This window comes from Gymnoscopelus braueri, assembly GCF_963280865.1.
Source record: "Gymnoscopelus braueri genome assembly, chromosome: 18".
Lineage (NCBI taxonomy): Eukaryota > Metazoa > Chordata > Actinopteri > Myctophiformes > Myctophidae > Gymnoscopelus > Gymnoscopelus braueri.
In genome coordinates, this window is record NC_137618.1 from 38,083,936 (window position 1) to 38,101,962 (window position 18,027).

Here is an 18,027-nt window from a genome sequence, read left to right on the forward strand (position 1 = left end):
CCCCTGAGGGTTCCATCAGGTTAAGGATTGAGACATTTAGATTTAGATCTAAAGGTCATGTCTCACCTAGACACAGGATCTGACACGAATTCTGCTCTAAGTCCTATTCAAACATTCTCAATAATAGCCGATCTACAAGCTCACAACACGATGCATTGCGACACGCTGTAGGTCTGCCATTTTTGAAAATGTTTTACAACTTTTGTCTATGATGACGTGCCCAACATAGGGACGCCACGTTGATCAGGACAGGTCATTACAAATCAGGACACATTGACTGTATAATACCCAATACCGATGTCGTCAAAAAAGTCAAATAATGGCCAATATATTGGCCAATACATAAAGTGGATTACCACTAATATGCTGGGTCTCTACTCTACAGAGCTGTCCCTGTAGAGCAAAACTACTGCCTGTCCCTCTTACAAAATTTGGCTTGAACTCTCCCAACCCATCTAACTTGGCATCGCACGGCACAGCTTGGCATGAGATCCTAGTATAGACCCATCTCGTTCGGAGTGGCAACAGAGTCCATTTTCCAAAAAAAGATCCAGCAAATCACTCTCCTTCTGTCCCTGCCATAATATGGTGATTGATTGAGAGGCAGCTGCACATTACTTGCTGGCAGGGTTATATGCCAGCGCGCATCGATCTTCCAGCCCCCCCCTCTTCTCGTCCTTTCATTTGGCAAGGCTGTTGATTGGTGGCTTTCCACAGGTGCGGCAACATTTTGCACTTCAGAGGAACACCGGAGAACCTTTAATTCTCTCTAAATGCTGCCGACCTTAGATTAATTCTTTCGATGACCTCCAACGCTCTGGGTTTGAAAAAACGTGTCTGTTTTGTCCTTTGAAAAATTAATAGGAAGGCAATCTTAGGTTAAACAAAAGCCACAGCCTCAATCTATTACTGTGTGGAGGATTCTCTTTTTCCCAGCATGCTTTTTAATTTTCTGAATCAGTTAAGCAGAACATTCTTGGGCAATCTATTTTTCAGAGAGGCCGTTATGAAGATTATTGTCAGGGATATTTTTTTCCCCAGTATTGGTGACAGACACTCTGCCTCCCCTTCGAACCATATCGTATTAGCAGTGGTGGAAAGTAACTAAGTACATTTACTTAAGTACTGTACTTAAGTACAATTTTGAGGTATTTGTACTTTACTTGAGTATTTCCAATTGTCTATACTTTTACTTCTACTCAACTACATCTCAGAGGCAAATATTGTACTTTTACTCCACTACATTTATTTGAAAACTTTAGTTACTAGTTACTTTTCAGATATAAATTATGATATAATGAAACATAGATTAACCACTTTAAACCTATTTTAAACCTAGGCTATTTGAAAATAGCAGATCTACAAGCTCACAACGCGTCGCAGCGCGACGCGTTGTGAGCTTGTAGATCGGCTATTTTCAAATATTTAGTACTTTTACTTTTGATACTTTAAGTACATTTTGATGCCAATACTTTTGTACTTTTACTCAAGTACATTTTTTATTCTGGACTTTTACTTGTAACAGAGTATTTTTATATTGCAGTATTGGTACTTTTACTTAAGTAAAGAATTTGAGTACTTTTTCCACCACTGCGTATTAGTATCTCTCGGCATGAGCTGACACGATGCACTATGACACTATCGATCCCCAGCACCCCCGAGTGCCCCCGCCCCGCGTTCCTTTCCCGTGCGTACCGTACCTGAATACATAACCAGCTGGATCCTGTCTCGGATGAAGCTGTTGGAGAACTCCGACGACGCCTTGTTCAGAGCCGTGTCGTTGGGCGCCGGCACCAGCAGCGGGCCCACCACGAAGGACGCGGCGCCTCCCAGGTAGCTGACGAGCGAGGCCACCGCCGTGGCGGTGGCCCTCTGGTCGGGAGCGAACCACGTGGTGGAGAGCAGGGGCCCGGCGCTCATTATGGTGGGGCCGGCCAAACCGTTGAGCAACTGACCGCCGTGGATCAACCTGGAGGCACAGGGGGAGAGAGGGACAAAATCTGTTACGAAAAAAACATTTTAACCCATTAACTCTATAACTGCCAAAGACGTTTATAAACGTCTTTGAGAAATTAGCTGTTGCCTGCCAAAGACGTTTAAAAACGTCTTGGAAAAAAAAAAAAAAAAAAAAATTCTAAAAAGATTCTCTAATTATTTAGTATTGACACCTTTTCGATATTCCAAACGAATAAGGAGATAACAATTTCCAAAGATTTGCTGCTCCATCCACTTCAATGTTAAAATTGAAACGGACAAACAATTCACAATGTTTTTTGGTTTGAAACCACTGGTTTTGAGCTATTTTCAAACATCAAACAACACATGACAACAAGGTCAAATTGACCTCGTTGACATTTGTGAAACCACACCTGAATCTCATCTGTGATTAGAAATTTTCTGGGGATCAATCATACTTGAGAAAAATATTTTGTGGCTATGCGAAAAGGTACCAAAATCGGTCAAAACCCTGGCAGAGGCTACAGACTGTTCTGAAAAAACTCTGGCAGGGTAAGAGTTAAGACCTGAGGACGATTCTAAAAATGTTTTCTAAATCCTAATTATTAATTTAATATAATTATTTTTTTAAACATAATTTTTTTTTTTATATATTTAAAATATTTAAAATATAAAAAAATATATATATATTAAAAAATATTAAAACAACTAAAATATGTTGTTCCAGAGATCCCCAGAAGCAAAGATTTGAGTTATAAATGTTCGCTTTAAAATATATATATTCAAAGATTTGCACAAAATGTTCACGATTAAAAAAAAATAGCAGATCTACAAGCTCATAGCGCGGCACTCAGTGAATAGCCCAAAGAAATCTTAAAATGACACAAAGCTACGTTCCCGGTCTAAACGGGCTAAGGTGCTGTCGTAATAAAAAAAAAGGAGGGGAGGGAGAGGGATTTAAAACAGGCTGCCCGCCTGGTGCTGCCAACCTGCAATCCGCAAAGTTCCAGTTCTCCCTCGGACCCATCCCTGTCTTCTTGCACAATCCGTACGAGTTGTGCAAGAAGACAGAATCAATCAGAAGATACTCAGAGAAGTCCCACGATGCCCCCGCAACCACCACCACCACCACCACCCTCTCTGCTCAGCGTACAGCTCCCTCTAGAGCAGTCTGTCTGAGACAGCCGGTCCCCAGGGACCCCCCCGTACGGCTGATTGATTGTCTGTGTGCTCGGCGAGGACAGTGTTCACCCACAGCCATCTCACAGGGCTAAGCGAGGACAGGGACAAGGAAACGAGGGAGAAAGAGAGAGAATGAGAGACAGACTAGGCCAAGGATAGGTTAACCCATTAAGACCTGAAGCCGATTCTACGGGTGCACCTCTCTATTCATAAACACCGCCATTCCTACCATTGACTTCTATTATTCGGAATGGCAGTGTTTTCCATTTTGTTATAAAACATTGCTATTCCGAAATGAAAGACACCGCCATTCCTATCATTGACTTCTATTATTCGAAATGGGGGTGTTTTCCAGTGTTCTATAAGGCCCTGCCATTCCGAAAATATATTTTTTTCATATTTGGTCCCTGAGTCCTATGAGACTATAGACAGCTCCATAATCCCCAACCAACATCAAGGTTTTTGACTCAAATCCCCGAAGGCAATTACAGATGCGCCCGTTGCGCACAATGTAATTTCACCGAAAAGTTTACGCACCCACTAACGGGGGGAAACGTTTTGATATCAAGGGCACTATAACATGCACAACCAAAAATATTAAATACCTGCTAAAATGCCCATGCGGTCGAGGATATGTTGGTATGACCGACAGGGCGCTAAAGACACGCATTTCCGAACAACACACACACACACACACACACACACACACACACACACACACACACACACACACACACACACACACACACAAAACATATAACATTGTGGTTCTCTACGGCAGCATTAGCCTACATAATTGCAGGCCATATTAATCATATAATTTACATTTATCACTCACACTTCTGAGACCCAAGCGGAGTGGCCATAATGTTGATTATTTTTTATTTATTTTAATTTTATTTATTTTTTGGTCGTAAATGGCGTGGCGACGACTCCTGCACTTCTGTTATTACAATAACTCTGCAACATAAATTACCTTTATTTATTTATATGTTGAAAAGTTGTCTGCTTTTCATGTGTTTAATGTAAAATAAAGAGTCTCCTTTATACATTGTAATGGTTGTAACGTGTCACAAGCCTAGTCTAGTGCACCTGACGTCAGTAGACAGCAGCAAGACAAGACAGCAGCTGACAACAAGCTGCGTACATGCACTAGTGAAGTTAAACAGTCATCTGATTGAGGTGATTGAGATGACATCATGATTTCTCCATGAGTCTTTCAACAACTTTGCTTTCGAGGAAAAAAAACAAACAATTAAATAGGTGTTGATTGCTTCAGTCAATGAATCAACAGCGGTCGTTAACTCCCCACTGGGAGATCAGACACACTTGATGGCCCATTCGCGCACACAGAAAAGGTGATTAGGATCAGAGGCACTTAGTTTGTAGACAGACGCACAAGGCATGAATGGATGCCAGTGATCGTAGGTTTCGGTGACTGTCGGGAGGTTTGTAGCGAGCTGTGTGCGGCCAGGGAATGAGCGGCCATTAAATTATGATTATTATGATTATTATTATTATTATTATTATTGTCATAAAATAGCTAAACAATCCATTTTACGCACAGCAGCCCAAATACATGTCATGGTCCAGGTCCGGACAGTTCATTCTTCAAATAGGCCAGTAACATTATTATTTATCTGATGAAGGTAAATACTATAAGAACTATACAGTTCTTATAGGCTATTAAATAAGGTGTTTAGGCTATTTCAATGGCATTCGTCCTGGGTTGTCAAACAGAATGATCACAACACCGTCACCAAATCCAAGACAAGTGGAGTTTACTGGCGAGCTCAATAACAGACATATAGCATATTCCTTCTGTAAATGGGGTGTGGTTGGTTGGTCAAAGACGCACACAGGAATGAGTAGGAAAGTTGGCAGTGTTAAAAGTTCATGTCAGTCCAGTCGCTATATAGTTCTTATACCATAAGAAGCGCACACCTCTCTCTCTCTCATATGACAGTGATTAGGTAAAAAATAACGGGTGCGCAAGGCGCACTGTGCCGCGAGCTTGACCCAGTTGATCCAGTTGTCACTGTGCCTGCTATGTTATTTGTTATATGATGGTTGCAGTCACGCGTAATTGCGCATGACACATGCGTGCTGGACAGAAAGATATATTCAGATGTGCCGTGCATGCTGCGTGCAGATACATAGATGGACGGACAGACAGACAGACAGACAGACAGACAGACAGACAGACAGACAGACAGACAGCTTACCCGCTTGCCTCAAACGTTAACTAGGTGTCCGGAGTATTTGTGCAATATATTAGTCCATATTTTCAATAAGTATTCAAGTCAGAAGTTCCCAATTGGCGGTAGTGACGGGGCGCATCCGGTGAAAGCCGGAATTACACTCAATGTAAACAGGAATGAAACGAGGAGGGAAAATGGCGTTCGTCCACAGACGGGATTAAAACACTTCTTTATTGAAAGATATGGACTAATACATTGCACAAATACTCCGGACACCTATTTAACATTTGAGGCAAGCGGGTAAGCACCTTATATTTTGCATTTGTACATGTTTGGAGAAAAAATAATCACATTTAAAACGATTACTCGATTTTAAAAAAAAAGTTCGAATCTTGTGCCATCGAACGAAGCTTCGAATATTCAAGTTATTTGGGTCAGCCCTAAACGGATTACAATAATATAACATTCCCTGTAATCAGTAACATGTAGGTGAACATGAGGGCTCATCAATTCATTCGGTGAGACGGTTATTTTTATGTTCTGTTCAGTTGTGATTCTATTTGTCTGTTTGATTACTTATTGGACCAGGCTGTATGCTATTTGGATTGTTATCTATTTGTGCTTGAAGGGGGTGGATTTTGGGCCTATGGGGGAAGTACAGTTTAGCAGCAATCTTTTTCTGTCACTCTTGGGACAATTAGCAGCATTTTTTCTCAAAACGATTCAAGTAGTTGTCTATACAAAAAAAGGCTCAGATTTGTATCTATAAAACAACAAGGACTGCTTATCAATAATAATTAAAAAAAAATGTCTTCAACAACACACTGTCCGATAATCTGTGATCCGCACCAAAGAATAAAACGTCAGCACTATTGGACAGCGAATGAGGATCTGCTGGGTACAGCACTTGAGTAAATGTACTCAGGGCATGTTTAGAGACATTTTAACTTGGATTATGCAACATAATAGCCTATGTGCATTCATCATGTTCTTTATTATGGTGGAGAAATTGATGCTAGTCAAGGATTATTATTATTTTAATAATAATATCATTATTCGTTGTGCACCGGTCCAATACAATACAAACCAATGCGCTGCAGTGCCTAAACACACACACAGCCTGGCACACAACATTCTATCTTCTAATTCTCCAGGAATGTCTGATTATAATTTTCCTATTATCAGCAGATGTGAGAGTGTCAATTCCTTGTGTCAATTGTGTTTATATAAGATGATAGTCTATTCAAAGAAGACAATTTGTGCTGCGCAATGCCATTCGCTCAAAATGACACACTTCAGTTTTATTCATCGATTATGCAGGAAATAAGGAACTGATTACAATAATATAAAATACTCACAAATCAGTAACAGGTGATTCATATGTCCATCAAATATGGTTTTATTGAAAGGCAATCCAAGGTTATAGAGCGAGGAAACCAACCTTTGAGGAATGTCAGATGGTTATTATTATTACATCCCCAACCACAGCCCTATAAACGTTGGCTATTTAAAAATAGCAGATCTACAAGCACACAATGAGTCACAATATGAGGCGTTGTGAGCTTGTAGACCGGCTATTTTCAGAATAAATAAATATTATTATACATTTAGACATAATGATGATAACTTGTGAAACGGGACACTCTGCATAACAAGTACTTTTACTTTTGGTAGCCTACTTTAAGTATATATTGATGCCAATACTTTTTGTACAATGTAGACTCAAGTACATTTTTAATTTTAGGCCAGCGGTATACATTGCTGTCACCTTAGCGCATATAAAGACAGTGAACTGATAGTCTTGTATGAGTTACAATATATATAATGATTTGTATATTTACACGAGTAATGATATGACAGACTGGTGAAGACATGACACTGCTTACCTTATGTAAATGGAACAATTAACATCGGGAGGTTCCCAGCGCGCGTAATGACGCACATAATACATTAGTGGATTTCAAGTGCAAGCTGTAGGCTAACATTACATAGCCTACAATACACAACATACTGTAGCCTACTGCAGCCTATATTAATTAATTAAAGCTCGCCCAAGCACTGTCTATTGCGCTGCTTTCTGCGTGTTACCAATGCGCTCTGAAAAAGCTGCTGGTGGGAATGGTTCTGATATCTCCACAAAATAATGCACGAACACTCATCTGTGTTGTTCGGTGAGTCAGAAGCTATCGGGACTAACGGGAGGTCGACCTTTGAAACTAGCACATGTAGGCCCTACAAGGTCACAATGAATCACATTGAGTATTGTATTGTGTACTTGTAGATCGGCTATTTTCAAATAGCCAACTTATAGGGGTGAAGTGGTTAGGGATGTAATGATATAAATCTACATTGTAACTAACGTTTTCAAATAATTGTCATGGATTAAAAGTAGCTACAATATTTGCCTCTGAGATGTAGTGGAGAAGTAAAAGTATAGAAAAATGGTAATACTAATAAGGTCTATTATTGCAATGGTAAGGTCTATAATAATAATGCATACACACATATATATATATATATATATATATATATATATATATATATATATACACATACATACATACATACATACATACATACATACATACATACATACATACATACATACATACATACATACATACATACATACATACATACATACATACATACATACATACATACATACATACATACATATATATATATATATATATATATATATATATATATTTAATAATAATAAATAATTATAATATATAGCTGCAATATTTAACACATTGAAGAACAATCAACTATAGCTATGTGAAACATGCCATTCTGTACAGAGTTTCACTGGTGATGCTTTTGCTTTTGAATGGAGTTTTCGATATAGCCTTCAGTTGATACATAAGCCTTTATTTATAATCTATTGCCATTCCATCGTCACTGTCTGTATACAGACTATCAGTGGATGTATAGTGATTGTAATGTGCAATAGTCTGTACACAGCTACAGATTTACCAAGCAGATTATGTTAATAACAGTGTACATGGTCCTGGATGCACCTTGACACACCAGCTCATTGTAGAGTGGTGGGAGGGTTCATCAGGATATATCTTCCTCCCGTCTGCAATCACCTCCAGATTGTCAAAGTTAAACTCCAGGTACAATTAGTCTTCATCCCCAGCTTCTTCAGTTACTGATAACAATGTCAAGACATCTTACACCTCTGGTAAATAGCCAACCACAACAAAACCTTCCTTCCATGCAGTTGTGATACTTAGTCATTCCTACTCACTGTACATGCTGACATACTCAAACCTTGTATGATAGTACCACATTTGATACTGCAATTAAAAGGCAATACAAACCAAAGCAGGCACAGAGGCAGGATCAAAATCACAATGTACTTTATTGTATTAGATTACCAGACACATATTTAGCTCAGAAAGGCATTCATCACACTGCATTTCAGTCAGAGAGCTATCACACTGTATATCACACTGTATTTCAGAAAGCCATTCATCAAAACGTATGTCTATCAGAAAGGCATTAATCAGATGGTATTTATGTCAGAAAGTGCAGTCACCAGACTGCTATTTCTATCAGAAAGCCATTCAGCACACTCTTTCTTTCAGAAAGCTACGAATCACAGTGTATTTCTGACAGAAAGCTATTTATCACACGGTAACACTTTATCATAACTATCCGTTGTAAGTAGTTAATAGATCATTCATAAACTGTTGGTTAATGAGTTGTTAATGACTTATTAAGCATTTGGTAGTAGCTAGTAAAGAATTCATAACGATGCCTTATAACTAGTTAATAGATAATTTATAAATCATTAGTAAATTAGTTATTCATGTTTTCTAAAATATATATTAATATATAATAAAACAGTTAAGGAGTTATAACTATGCTTTATATGTAGTTAATAGATTCTTCATAAACTAAATATGTTTTATAACATACATCACTGTCAAAATATTAGTAAACTGACTTATCAACTGTATGCTAATCCTTTGAAGAGTTATAAGGCTGTTATAAATCATTAGCATACAGTTAATACGTTGGTTTACTAATAGTTTGTGAGTGATCAATTGGCTATCTACAAGGTATATTTATAAATCCTTAAGAAGCTAAAATAGTTTAAAGATGGGGTGCGTGATTTTCAGTGCTCCCCCCCCCCCCCAAAACATAATCATCAGGTATGGTTATACTAGGAGGACGATTGTTTTAAAAAAAAAAGTGTACAGAAATTGTTAAAATTACGTTTTTATGTGGACACGCCTCCAGTTCTTTAAAGGGTGGTGCCATGGTTTTGCACTTTTTCTGTTTTTCATGTGTCTATGAGGTTGATAGAACTTTATTAAGCCCCCTGGTGGTGTTTTTATGGTGTTTTATGTCTTCTCTGACTACTTTGAGTTTCTTCCTGGAGGCTGAAACCTTGAGGGTCAAACGTGCCAATAGAAAAACACCCTATGTCACTAAAGGACAATTTTTCTATTGGCACGTTTGACCCTTAAAGTCTTACTGTGCAAATTTCAAAATAACGACTTTTAGCAGCCTCTGCTGGTCATTACCGTCACTGCAGGCCGTTTGTTTATTACTGCGTTACCCAGAATTCCATGTGAAAGTGGGTAAAGTTGGGTGGGGGTGGGTGGAGGTTGGGAAAGTGGTGAATGTGGGTGGAGGTGGGTGAAAGTGGGTAAAGTTGGGTGGGGGTGGGTGGAGTTTGGGAAAGTGGTGAATGTGGGTGGAGGTGGGTGGAGGTGGGTGAAAGTGGGTAGAGCTGGGTGGGGGTGCGTGGAGGTTGGGAAAGTGATGAATGTGGGTGGAGGTGGATGGAGGTGGGTGAAAGTGGGTAGAGGTGGGTGGGGGTGGGTGGAGGTTGGGAAAGTGGTGAATGTGGGTGGAGGTGGGTGAAAGTGGGTAAAGTTGGGTGGGGGTGGCTGGAGGTTGGGAAAGTGGTGAATGTGGGTGGAGGTGGGTTGAGGTGGGTGAAAGTGGGTAAAGTTGGGTGGGGGTGGGTGGAGGTTGGGAAAGTGGTGAATGTGGGTGGAGGTGGGTGGAGGTGGGTGGAGGTGGGTGAAAGTGGGTAGAGCTGGGTGGGGGTGCGTGGAGGTTGGGAAAGTGGTGAATGTGGGTGGAGGTGGATGGAGGTGGGTGAAAGTGGGTAGAGGTGGGTGGGGGTGGGTGGAGGTTGGGAAAGTGGTGAATGTGGGTGGAGGTGGGTGAAAGTGGGTAGAGGTGGGTGGGGGTGGGTGGAGGTTGGGAAAGTGGTGAATGTGGGTGGAGGTGGGTGAAAATGGGTAGAGGTGGGTGGGGGGTATAAGTGGGTGGAGGTGGGTGAAAGTGGGTAAAGTTGGGTGGGGGTGGCTGGAGGTTGGGAAAGTGGTGAATGTGGGTGGAGGTGGGTTGAGGTGGGTGAAAGTGGGTAAAGTTGGGTGGGGGTGGGTGGAGGTTGGGAAAGTGGTGAATGTGGGTGGAGGTGGGTGGAGGTGGGTGAAAGTGGGTAGAGCTGGGTGGGGGTGCGTGGAGGTTGGGAAAGTGGTGAATGTGGGTGGAGGTGGATGGAGGTGGGTGAAAGTGGGTAGAGGTGGGTGGGGGTGGGTGGAGGTTGGGAAAGTGGTGAATGTGGGTGGAGGTGGGTGAAAGTGGGTAGAGGTGGGTGGGGGTGGGTGGAGGTTGGGAAAGTGGTGAATGTGGGTGGAGGTGGGTGAAAATGGGTAGAGGTGGGTGGGGGGGTATAAGTGGGTGGAGGTGGGTGAAAGTGGGTAAAGTTGGGTGGGGGTGGCTGGAGGTTGGGAAAGTGGTGAATGTGGGTGGAGGTGGGTGGAGGGGGGTGAAAGTGGGTAGAGGTGGGTGGGGGGGTAAAAGTGGGTGGAGGTGGGTGGAGGTTGGGAAAGTGGTGAATGTGGGTGGAGGTGGGTGGAGGTGGGTGAAAGTGGGTAGAGCTGGGTGGGGGTGCGTGGAGGTTTGGGAAAGTGGTGAATGTGGGTGGAGGTGGATGGAGGTGGGTGAAAGTGGGTAGAGGTGGGTGGGGGTGGGTGGAGGTTGGGAAAGTGGTGAATGTGGGTGGGGGTGGGTGAAAATGGGTAGAGGTGGGTGGGGGGTATAAGTGGGTGGAGGTGGGTGAAAGTGGGTAAAGTTGGGTGGGGGTGGCTGGAGGTTGGGAAAGTGGTGAATGTGGGTGGAGGTGGGTGGAGGTGGGTGAAAGTGGGTAAAGTTGGGTGGGGGTGGGTGGAGGTTGGGAAAGTGGTGAATGTGGGTGGAGGTGGGTGGAGGTGGGTGGAGGTTGGTGAAAGTGGGTAGAGCTGGGTGGGGGTGCGTGGAGGTTGGGAAAGTGGTGAATGTGGGTGGAGGTGGGTGAAAGTGGGTAGAGGTGGGTGGGGGTGGGTGGAGGTTGGGAAAGTGGTGAATGTGGGTGGAGGTGGGTGGGTGAAAGTGGGTAAAGTTGGGTGGGGGTAGGTGGAGGTTGGGAAAGTGGTGAATGTGGGTGGAGGTGGGTGGAGGTGGGTGAAAGTGGGTAGAGCTGGGTGGGGGTGGGTGGAGGTTGGGAAAGTGGTGAATGTGGGTGGAGGTGGGTGAAAGTGGGTAGAGGTGGGTGGGGGGTATAAGTGGGTGGAGGTGGGTGAAAGTGGGTAAAGTTGGGTGGGGGTGGCTGGAGGTTGGGAAAGTGGTGAATGTGGGTGGGGGTGGGTGGAGGTGGGTGAAAGTGGGTAGAGGTGGGTGGGGGGGTAAAAGTGGGTGGAGGTGGGTGGAGGTTGGGAAAGTGGTGAATGTGGGTGGAGGTGGGTGAAAATGGGTAGAGGTGGGTGGGGGGTATAAGTGGGTGGAGGTGGGTGAAAGTGGGTAAAGTTGGGTGGGGGTGGCTGGAGGTTGGGAAAGTGGTGAATGTGGGTGGAGGTGGGTTGAGGTGGGTGAAAGTGGGTAAAGTTGGGTGGGGGTGGGTGGAGGTTGGGAAAGTGGTGAATGTGGGTGGAGGTGGGTGGAGGTGGGTGAAAGTGGGTAGAGCTGGGTGGGGGTGCGTGGAGGTTGGGAAAGTGGTGAATGTGGGTGGAGGTGGATGGAGGTGGGTGAAAGTGGGTAGAGGTGGGTGGGGGTGGGTGGAGGTTGGGAAAGTGGTGAATGTGGGTGGAGGTGGGTGAAAGTGGGTAGAGGTGGGTGGGGGTGGGTGGAGGTTGGGAAAGTGGTGAATGTGGGTGGAGGTGGGTGGGTGAAAGTGGGTAAAGTTGGGTGGGGGTAGGTGGAGGTTGGGAAAGTGGTGAATGTGGGTGGAGGTGGGTGGAGGTGGGTGAAAGTGGGTAGAGCTGGGTGGGGGTGGGTGGAGGTTGGGAAAGTGGTGAATGTGGGTGGAGGTGGGTGAAAGTGGGTAGAGGTGGGTGGGGGGTATAAGTGGGTGGAGGTGGGTGAAAGTGGGTAAAGTTGGGTGGGGGTGGCTGGAGGTTGGGAAAGTGGTGAATGTGGGTGGAGGTGGGTGGAGGTGGGTGGAGGTGGGTGAAAGTGGGTAGAGCTGGGTGGGGGTGCGTGGAGGTTGGGAAAGTGGTGAATGTGGGTGGAGGTGGGTGGAGGTGGGTGAAAGTGGGTAAAGTTGGGTGGGGGTGAGTGGAGGTTGGGAAAGTGGTGAATGTGGGTGGAGGTGGGTGGAGGTGGGTGAAAGTGGGTAGAGCTGGGTGGGGGTGCGTGGAGGTTGGGAAAGTGGTGAATGTGGGTGGAGGTGGATGGAGGTGGGTGGAGGTGGGTGGAGGTGGGTGGAGGTGGGTGGGTGGAGGTGGCTGAGAGTTTATTTTTCGGAACGGTGGTGTTTCGGAATGGTGAGGACCCACCATTCCGAAACCCCACCGTTCCGAAAAATACATTTCGGAATGGTGGTGTTTCGGAATGGTGGTGTTTCGGAATGGGGGGGTTTCGGAATGGGGGTGTTTCGGAAAGGAGAACTGTCCCCGATTCTACATGTCTCTTAAACATTGACTGCCAGAGTTTTTCAGAAAAGTCTGTAGCCTCTGCCAGGGTTTTGAACGATTTTGGTACCTTTTCGCATAGCCACAGAATATTTTTCTCCAGTATGATCGATCCCAGATAATTTCTAATCACAGATGAGATTCAGGTGTGGTTTCACAAATGTCAACGAGGTCATTATGACCTTTTTGTCATGTGTTGTTTGATGTTTGAAAATAGCTCAAAACCAGTAGTTTCAAACCAAAAAACTATGTGAATTGTTTGTCCGTTTGAATTTTAACATTGAAGTGGATGGAGCAGCAAATCTTTGGAAATTGTTATCTACTTATTCGTTTGGAATATCGAAAGAGTGTCAATACTAAATAATTAGAGAATCTTTTTAGAATTTTTTTTTTTTTGAAAAAAGTTTTTTTTCTTTTTTTTTTTTCATGACGTTTTTTAACGTCTTTGGCAGGCAATAGCTGAAGGCCCAAAGACGTTTATAAACGTCTTTGGCAGTTAATGTGTTAAATCCCAACAGTATTCTGAAAAACGTATGTTTCTATATCAGTGGTGCTCAATCTTTTTCATGTCAAGGACCCCCAAAATTATATGTATTTGGCCGCCGACCCCATCTCAAAATATTTTGTTTCAGGGACCCGCAGAAGCAAAGATTTGAGTTAAAAAATTTCGCATATATATTCGAATATTTGTACACATTTTCACGATTTAAAAAAAATAGCAGATCTACAAGCTCGTAGCGCGGCACTCGGTGCCACGCTATGACCTTGTATATCTGCTATTTTTGAATAGCTTAAGTGTAAAATAAGGCTTTTTTAGCTCAAATCAAGAAGTGACACAGATCTTAATGGGTTAAGTAGTCAAGAATCATGAATCACAAGGTTTATTTGTCACTAAACATGCAGTGTGGTGAGTTCTGCAATACTGTAATGATTTATGCCATCAATGACATAACAACAATAATAATAATGCTACGAAAATAAGATAGGAAAAAAAACCTCATGAGGAATTACTGTAGCATGAATAGGCCTTGACTGTCTTTGCCAGTCTTAGATCCTCAGGCAACCGCATTACAAAGCCTGTGAAAGCCTGATCGCCCCCAGGTAATGACAAAAGAATGACAAAGAAGAAGAGCCCTATCTGACGATCTAAGGCTGTACTCAGGTTCATATGAACCAGTATTATCTAAAATGTAACTAGGATCACTGGGCTTGTAAGGGGTTAAAAGTCATCAGTAAATTCTTAAATTCAACTCAAGCCAGTGAAGAGAACCTTCAGGGTGGGTGTATATAGTCAGTGGTGTAAAGTAACTAAGTACATTTACTCAAGTACTTTTGAGGTACTTTTACTTTACTGCAGTATTTCCAATTGTCTATACTTTTACTTCTACTCCACTACATCTCGGAGGAAAATATTGTACTTTTACTCCACTACAATTATTTGACAGCTTTAGTTACTATTCAGATAAAAATTATGATATAATGAAACATACATTAACCACTTTAGCTCTATTTTATACATAGGCTATTTGAAAATAGCCGATCTACAAGCTCACAACGCGTCGCGACGCGTTGAGAGCTTGTAGATCTGCTATTTTCTAATATTTTAGTACTTTTACTTTTGATACTTTAAGTACATTTTGATGCCAATACTTTTGTACTTTTACTCAAGTACATTTTGAATTCTGGACTTTTACTTATAACAGAGTATTTCTATATTGCAGTATCGGTACTTTTACTTAAAGAGGTGGTGCCATGGTTTTGCACTTTTTCTGTTTTTCATGTGTCTATGTCTATGAGGTTGATAGAACTTCATTGAGTTTCTACCTGGAGGCTGAAACCTTGAGGGTCAAACGTGCCAATAGAAAAACAGCCCTTTAGTGACATAGTAAAATTATACCCTCCCCCTCATTATCATAACACAGCAGGTGTGGGCATGAGGAGGAGGAGGAGGGACTAGGACAGGTGGGTGGTGCTAAGGTGGTGGAGGAGGTGCTAAGGTGAGAACCAGGTATACTTAATGAACTGGAGGCGTGTCCACATAAAAACATAATTTTAACAATTTCTGTACACTTTTTTGAAAAAAATCTTCCTCCTAGTTTAACCATAATACCTGATGATTATGTTTTATGGGGGGGGGAAAATCACTGAAAATCACGGCACCCCGTCTTTAAGTAAAGAATTTGAGTACTTTTTCCACCACTGGGTGGGTGTATGTAGTTTAGAATTAGTTAACATTCTAGCAGTTCCATTCTGCACCAGTTGGAGACAGCCAGGAGACAAACTTTGTTTTACTGAGCCCAGAGGGAGGTAGTCAAAGCGTGACGAAGTAAAAGCATGAATGACCTTTTCAGAGGTCTGCAAATGACAAGAAAGACTTAATTCTGGCAAATCTAGCTGGAAGAAGCATGATTGTACATTCCTAGTTACTAGACATTAATGCAACCACTTAAACCCCATGTACTTTGTTGACTGGGGTGCCCCAGGGGTGTACTTGGTCCAATCCTTTTTAAAAAAAAAAGATTTGTACTTTATTTTCTTTTTTAGACAAACATACAAAAAATGTACTTTCAGCATTGATGCAAGCATAATTATGGTCCACTCCTTTTTTAACACTACAGCAAATCTCTTCGCCGAAAATAGCCCAACACGTTGGGTTGCGACGTGTTGTGAGCTTGTAGATCTGCTATTCCGCCGAATGTTCACCCCAGAATAGGTACGCTAGGGTTCATGTGGCTCAGACCGAGGACAGCAAACAAAAAAGGGAGTATTATGTATGTTCGAACACTCCTCTGGATTCGTCTGCCATTCTTTGTAACTTTGCCGTCCCCCCCTGCCTCCAGAGCTAATAGTAGAGAATAGGGGGACCGTTCTTGGCAGAGGACAAGGAGCCGTGGTTTCAGTGACAGGACAGATCGGTGGAGGAATAAAATCCTCCCCTTGATCTCCATCCTACATATCAAAGACCTTTTAACACACACACACACACACACACACACAGACACACCTCTAACTTTCTCACTCTCTTCCTCTGCACTAAGTTTCTCTTCTTCCCTGCTCGTTTTTTCTGACACCGTCACACAGTCCCTAAGGGTTCATCATACATATAGATGAGGAGTCGCGATGAGGAAGAGGCACTGGCTCTTAATCAAAGACTACTCTAATAAAGGAAGGATGAATCAATGAGTGAGTCAGAGTGAGAAGGAGAAGCCTGATGACCGGCACCCCGCTTCCTGTGTCGGAAATGACACTTTACAATAAGGCACCCACTGACGCAAGCAACACGGTGTCCGTCTACAGGCCTGGCCACAATGTGTTATCATCACAATTATCACACTTATCACAACCAATCAGACAAAGACCGGGGGAGCCAGACATGTCACAGTCACTGATAGATGTTTTCTGCTTACTGCTTTACTAGGGCTAGGGGCAAAAACAAATGTACCTATATTTTTTACCAAATTATTCGATATCGATAGTGTGACTATAAGATTGTTATTAGGTATATATGATATATAGATATGTAAAGTTTTCCAAAATAGTGACAATCTACAAGCTCACCATTTCCTTATCCTTATCCTTATCCTTATCCTTCCACAATTTTGGAAAATGTTCAATAATTTTGCACTAATTAAAACCACAAAAAGACTTGTGCCATATCACGATATCCCAAATCCCAGACGATATCTATATCTGTCTCATATCACACTATTGATATACTATCGACGCATTGCCCAGCCCCACTGCTTACTGCATATTTGCATGCATGCCAGACAGACAGACAGAGGACGGGTGGGGGTGATAAGAGAATGCGAGGGGTAAAGGCAGCTCCAGTGTGCTTTGATTCAAGAGCGGGTCTAATCACAGCTCTGTCTGATCAGCAGGTCACACATCATGTCACACACACAGCACAAACACATCCCCCTCAGGTGCCTTTAAACCACCCACTAGAAGACCTGGGTTACAGCTTCCTTCTGCCGATAACAAGATAAGAGTGTTCCCCTCTCTCCCAAGTTCACAATTCTCTTTGATTTCAGACAAATGAGCAGGAGAATCAAACAAAGTGGCACTTTATACTCTCAAGAGAATATGATGAGAGCAAGGAGAAGGTAAAAAAACCCGAATTGGCCATTGAGGATGAAACGACCACATGGGGGAAGAAAGAATAACACACCCATCTCCAACGCGCTGTCAGGAGCGCTCCTCTCTGATACTAACCCTGGCTAACTGCAGCCCGGGTCTCCTATGCACGGGGAGCAAAGTGGGAAATCAAAGGCAACATTTGATGGCTCCTGCGATGTCCTTGAACTCCCGGCATATCCGAGCACTCTGCAGCCAGCTGGACTAAACTAGTGAGTTACAGCGTTGGCCTCAACAGGCCTCCTGTCTCTGAGGTAATCTAAAATCACCATCTAAGCTCCCGCTGCTGATGTGGGGCGAAAAGGATAATCTTTTTATGAATCCTAGGGCACAGCAAGAGCTCAGGACATAGCTCTCATCTCATCATATGAGAGCAAACGTGTTGCCCTTGTTAATGCCATGCGAAGAGTGACACCTACTGGTGGATCTGGGAAACTGCTTTATTTTCCAGTGGCACAATGTCCTGTTTTACTGCTAATAATCCATGTTATGAAATCATGGCATCAAATAAACATTTAACAAAATTGTAAAAACTGGATTTACAAAAGCACTCCAATGCATAAAAGGAAAGCATATAAACTATTATATTTTTATTCTATTATCTTAATTGAACATTAGACTGGAGG

The 18,027-nt window shown here is 42.8% G+C and overlaps 1 protein-coding gene across 1 annotated transcript in view; it reads right to left on the reverse strand.

Annotated features, from left to right (window-relative positions):
* Window positions 1-18,027, reverse strand: part of slc49a4 (solute carrier family 49 member 4) — a 79,084-nt gene that overhangs the window by 51,346 nt on the left and 9,711 nt on the right. The window contains exon 3 of the mRNA XM_080413017.1: window positions 1,701-1,969. Within this exon, the coding sequence (XP_080269143.1) occupies window positions 1,701-1,969 (269 nt within the window). The remainder of the gene's footprint in view (window positions 1-1,700; window positions 1,970-18,027) is intronic.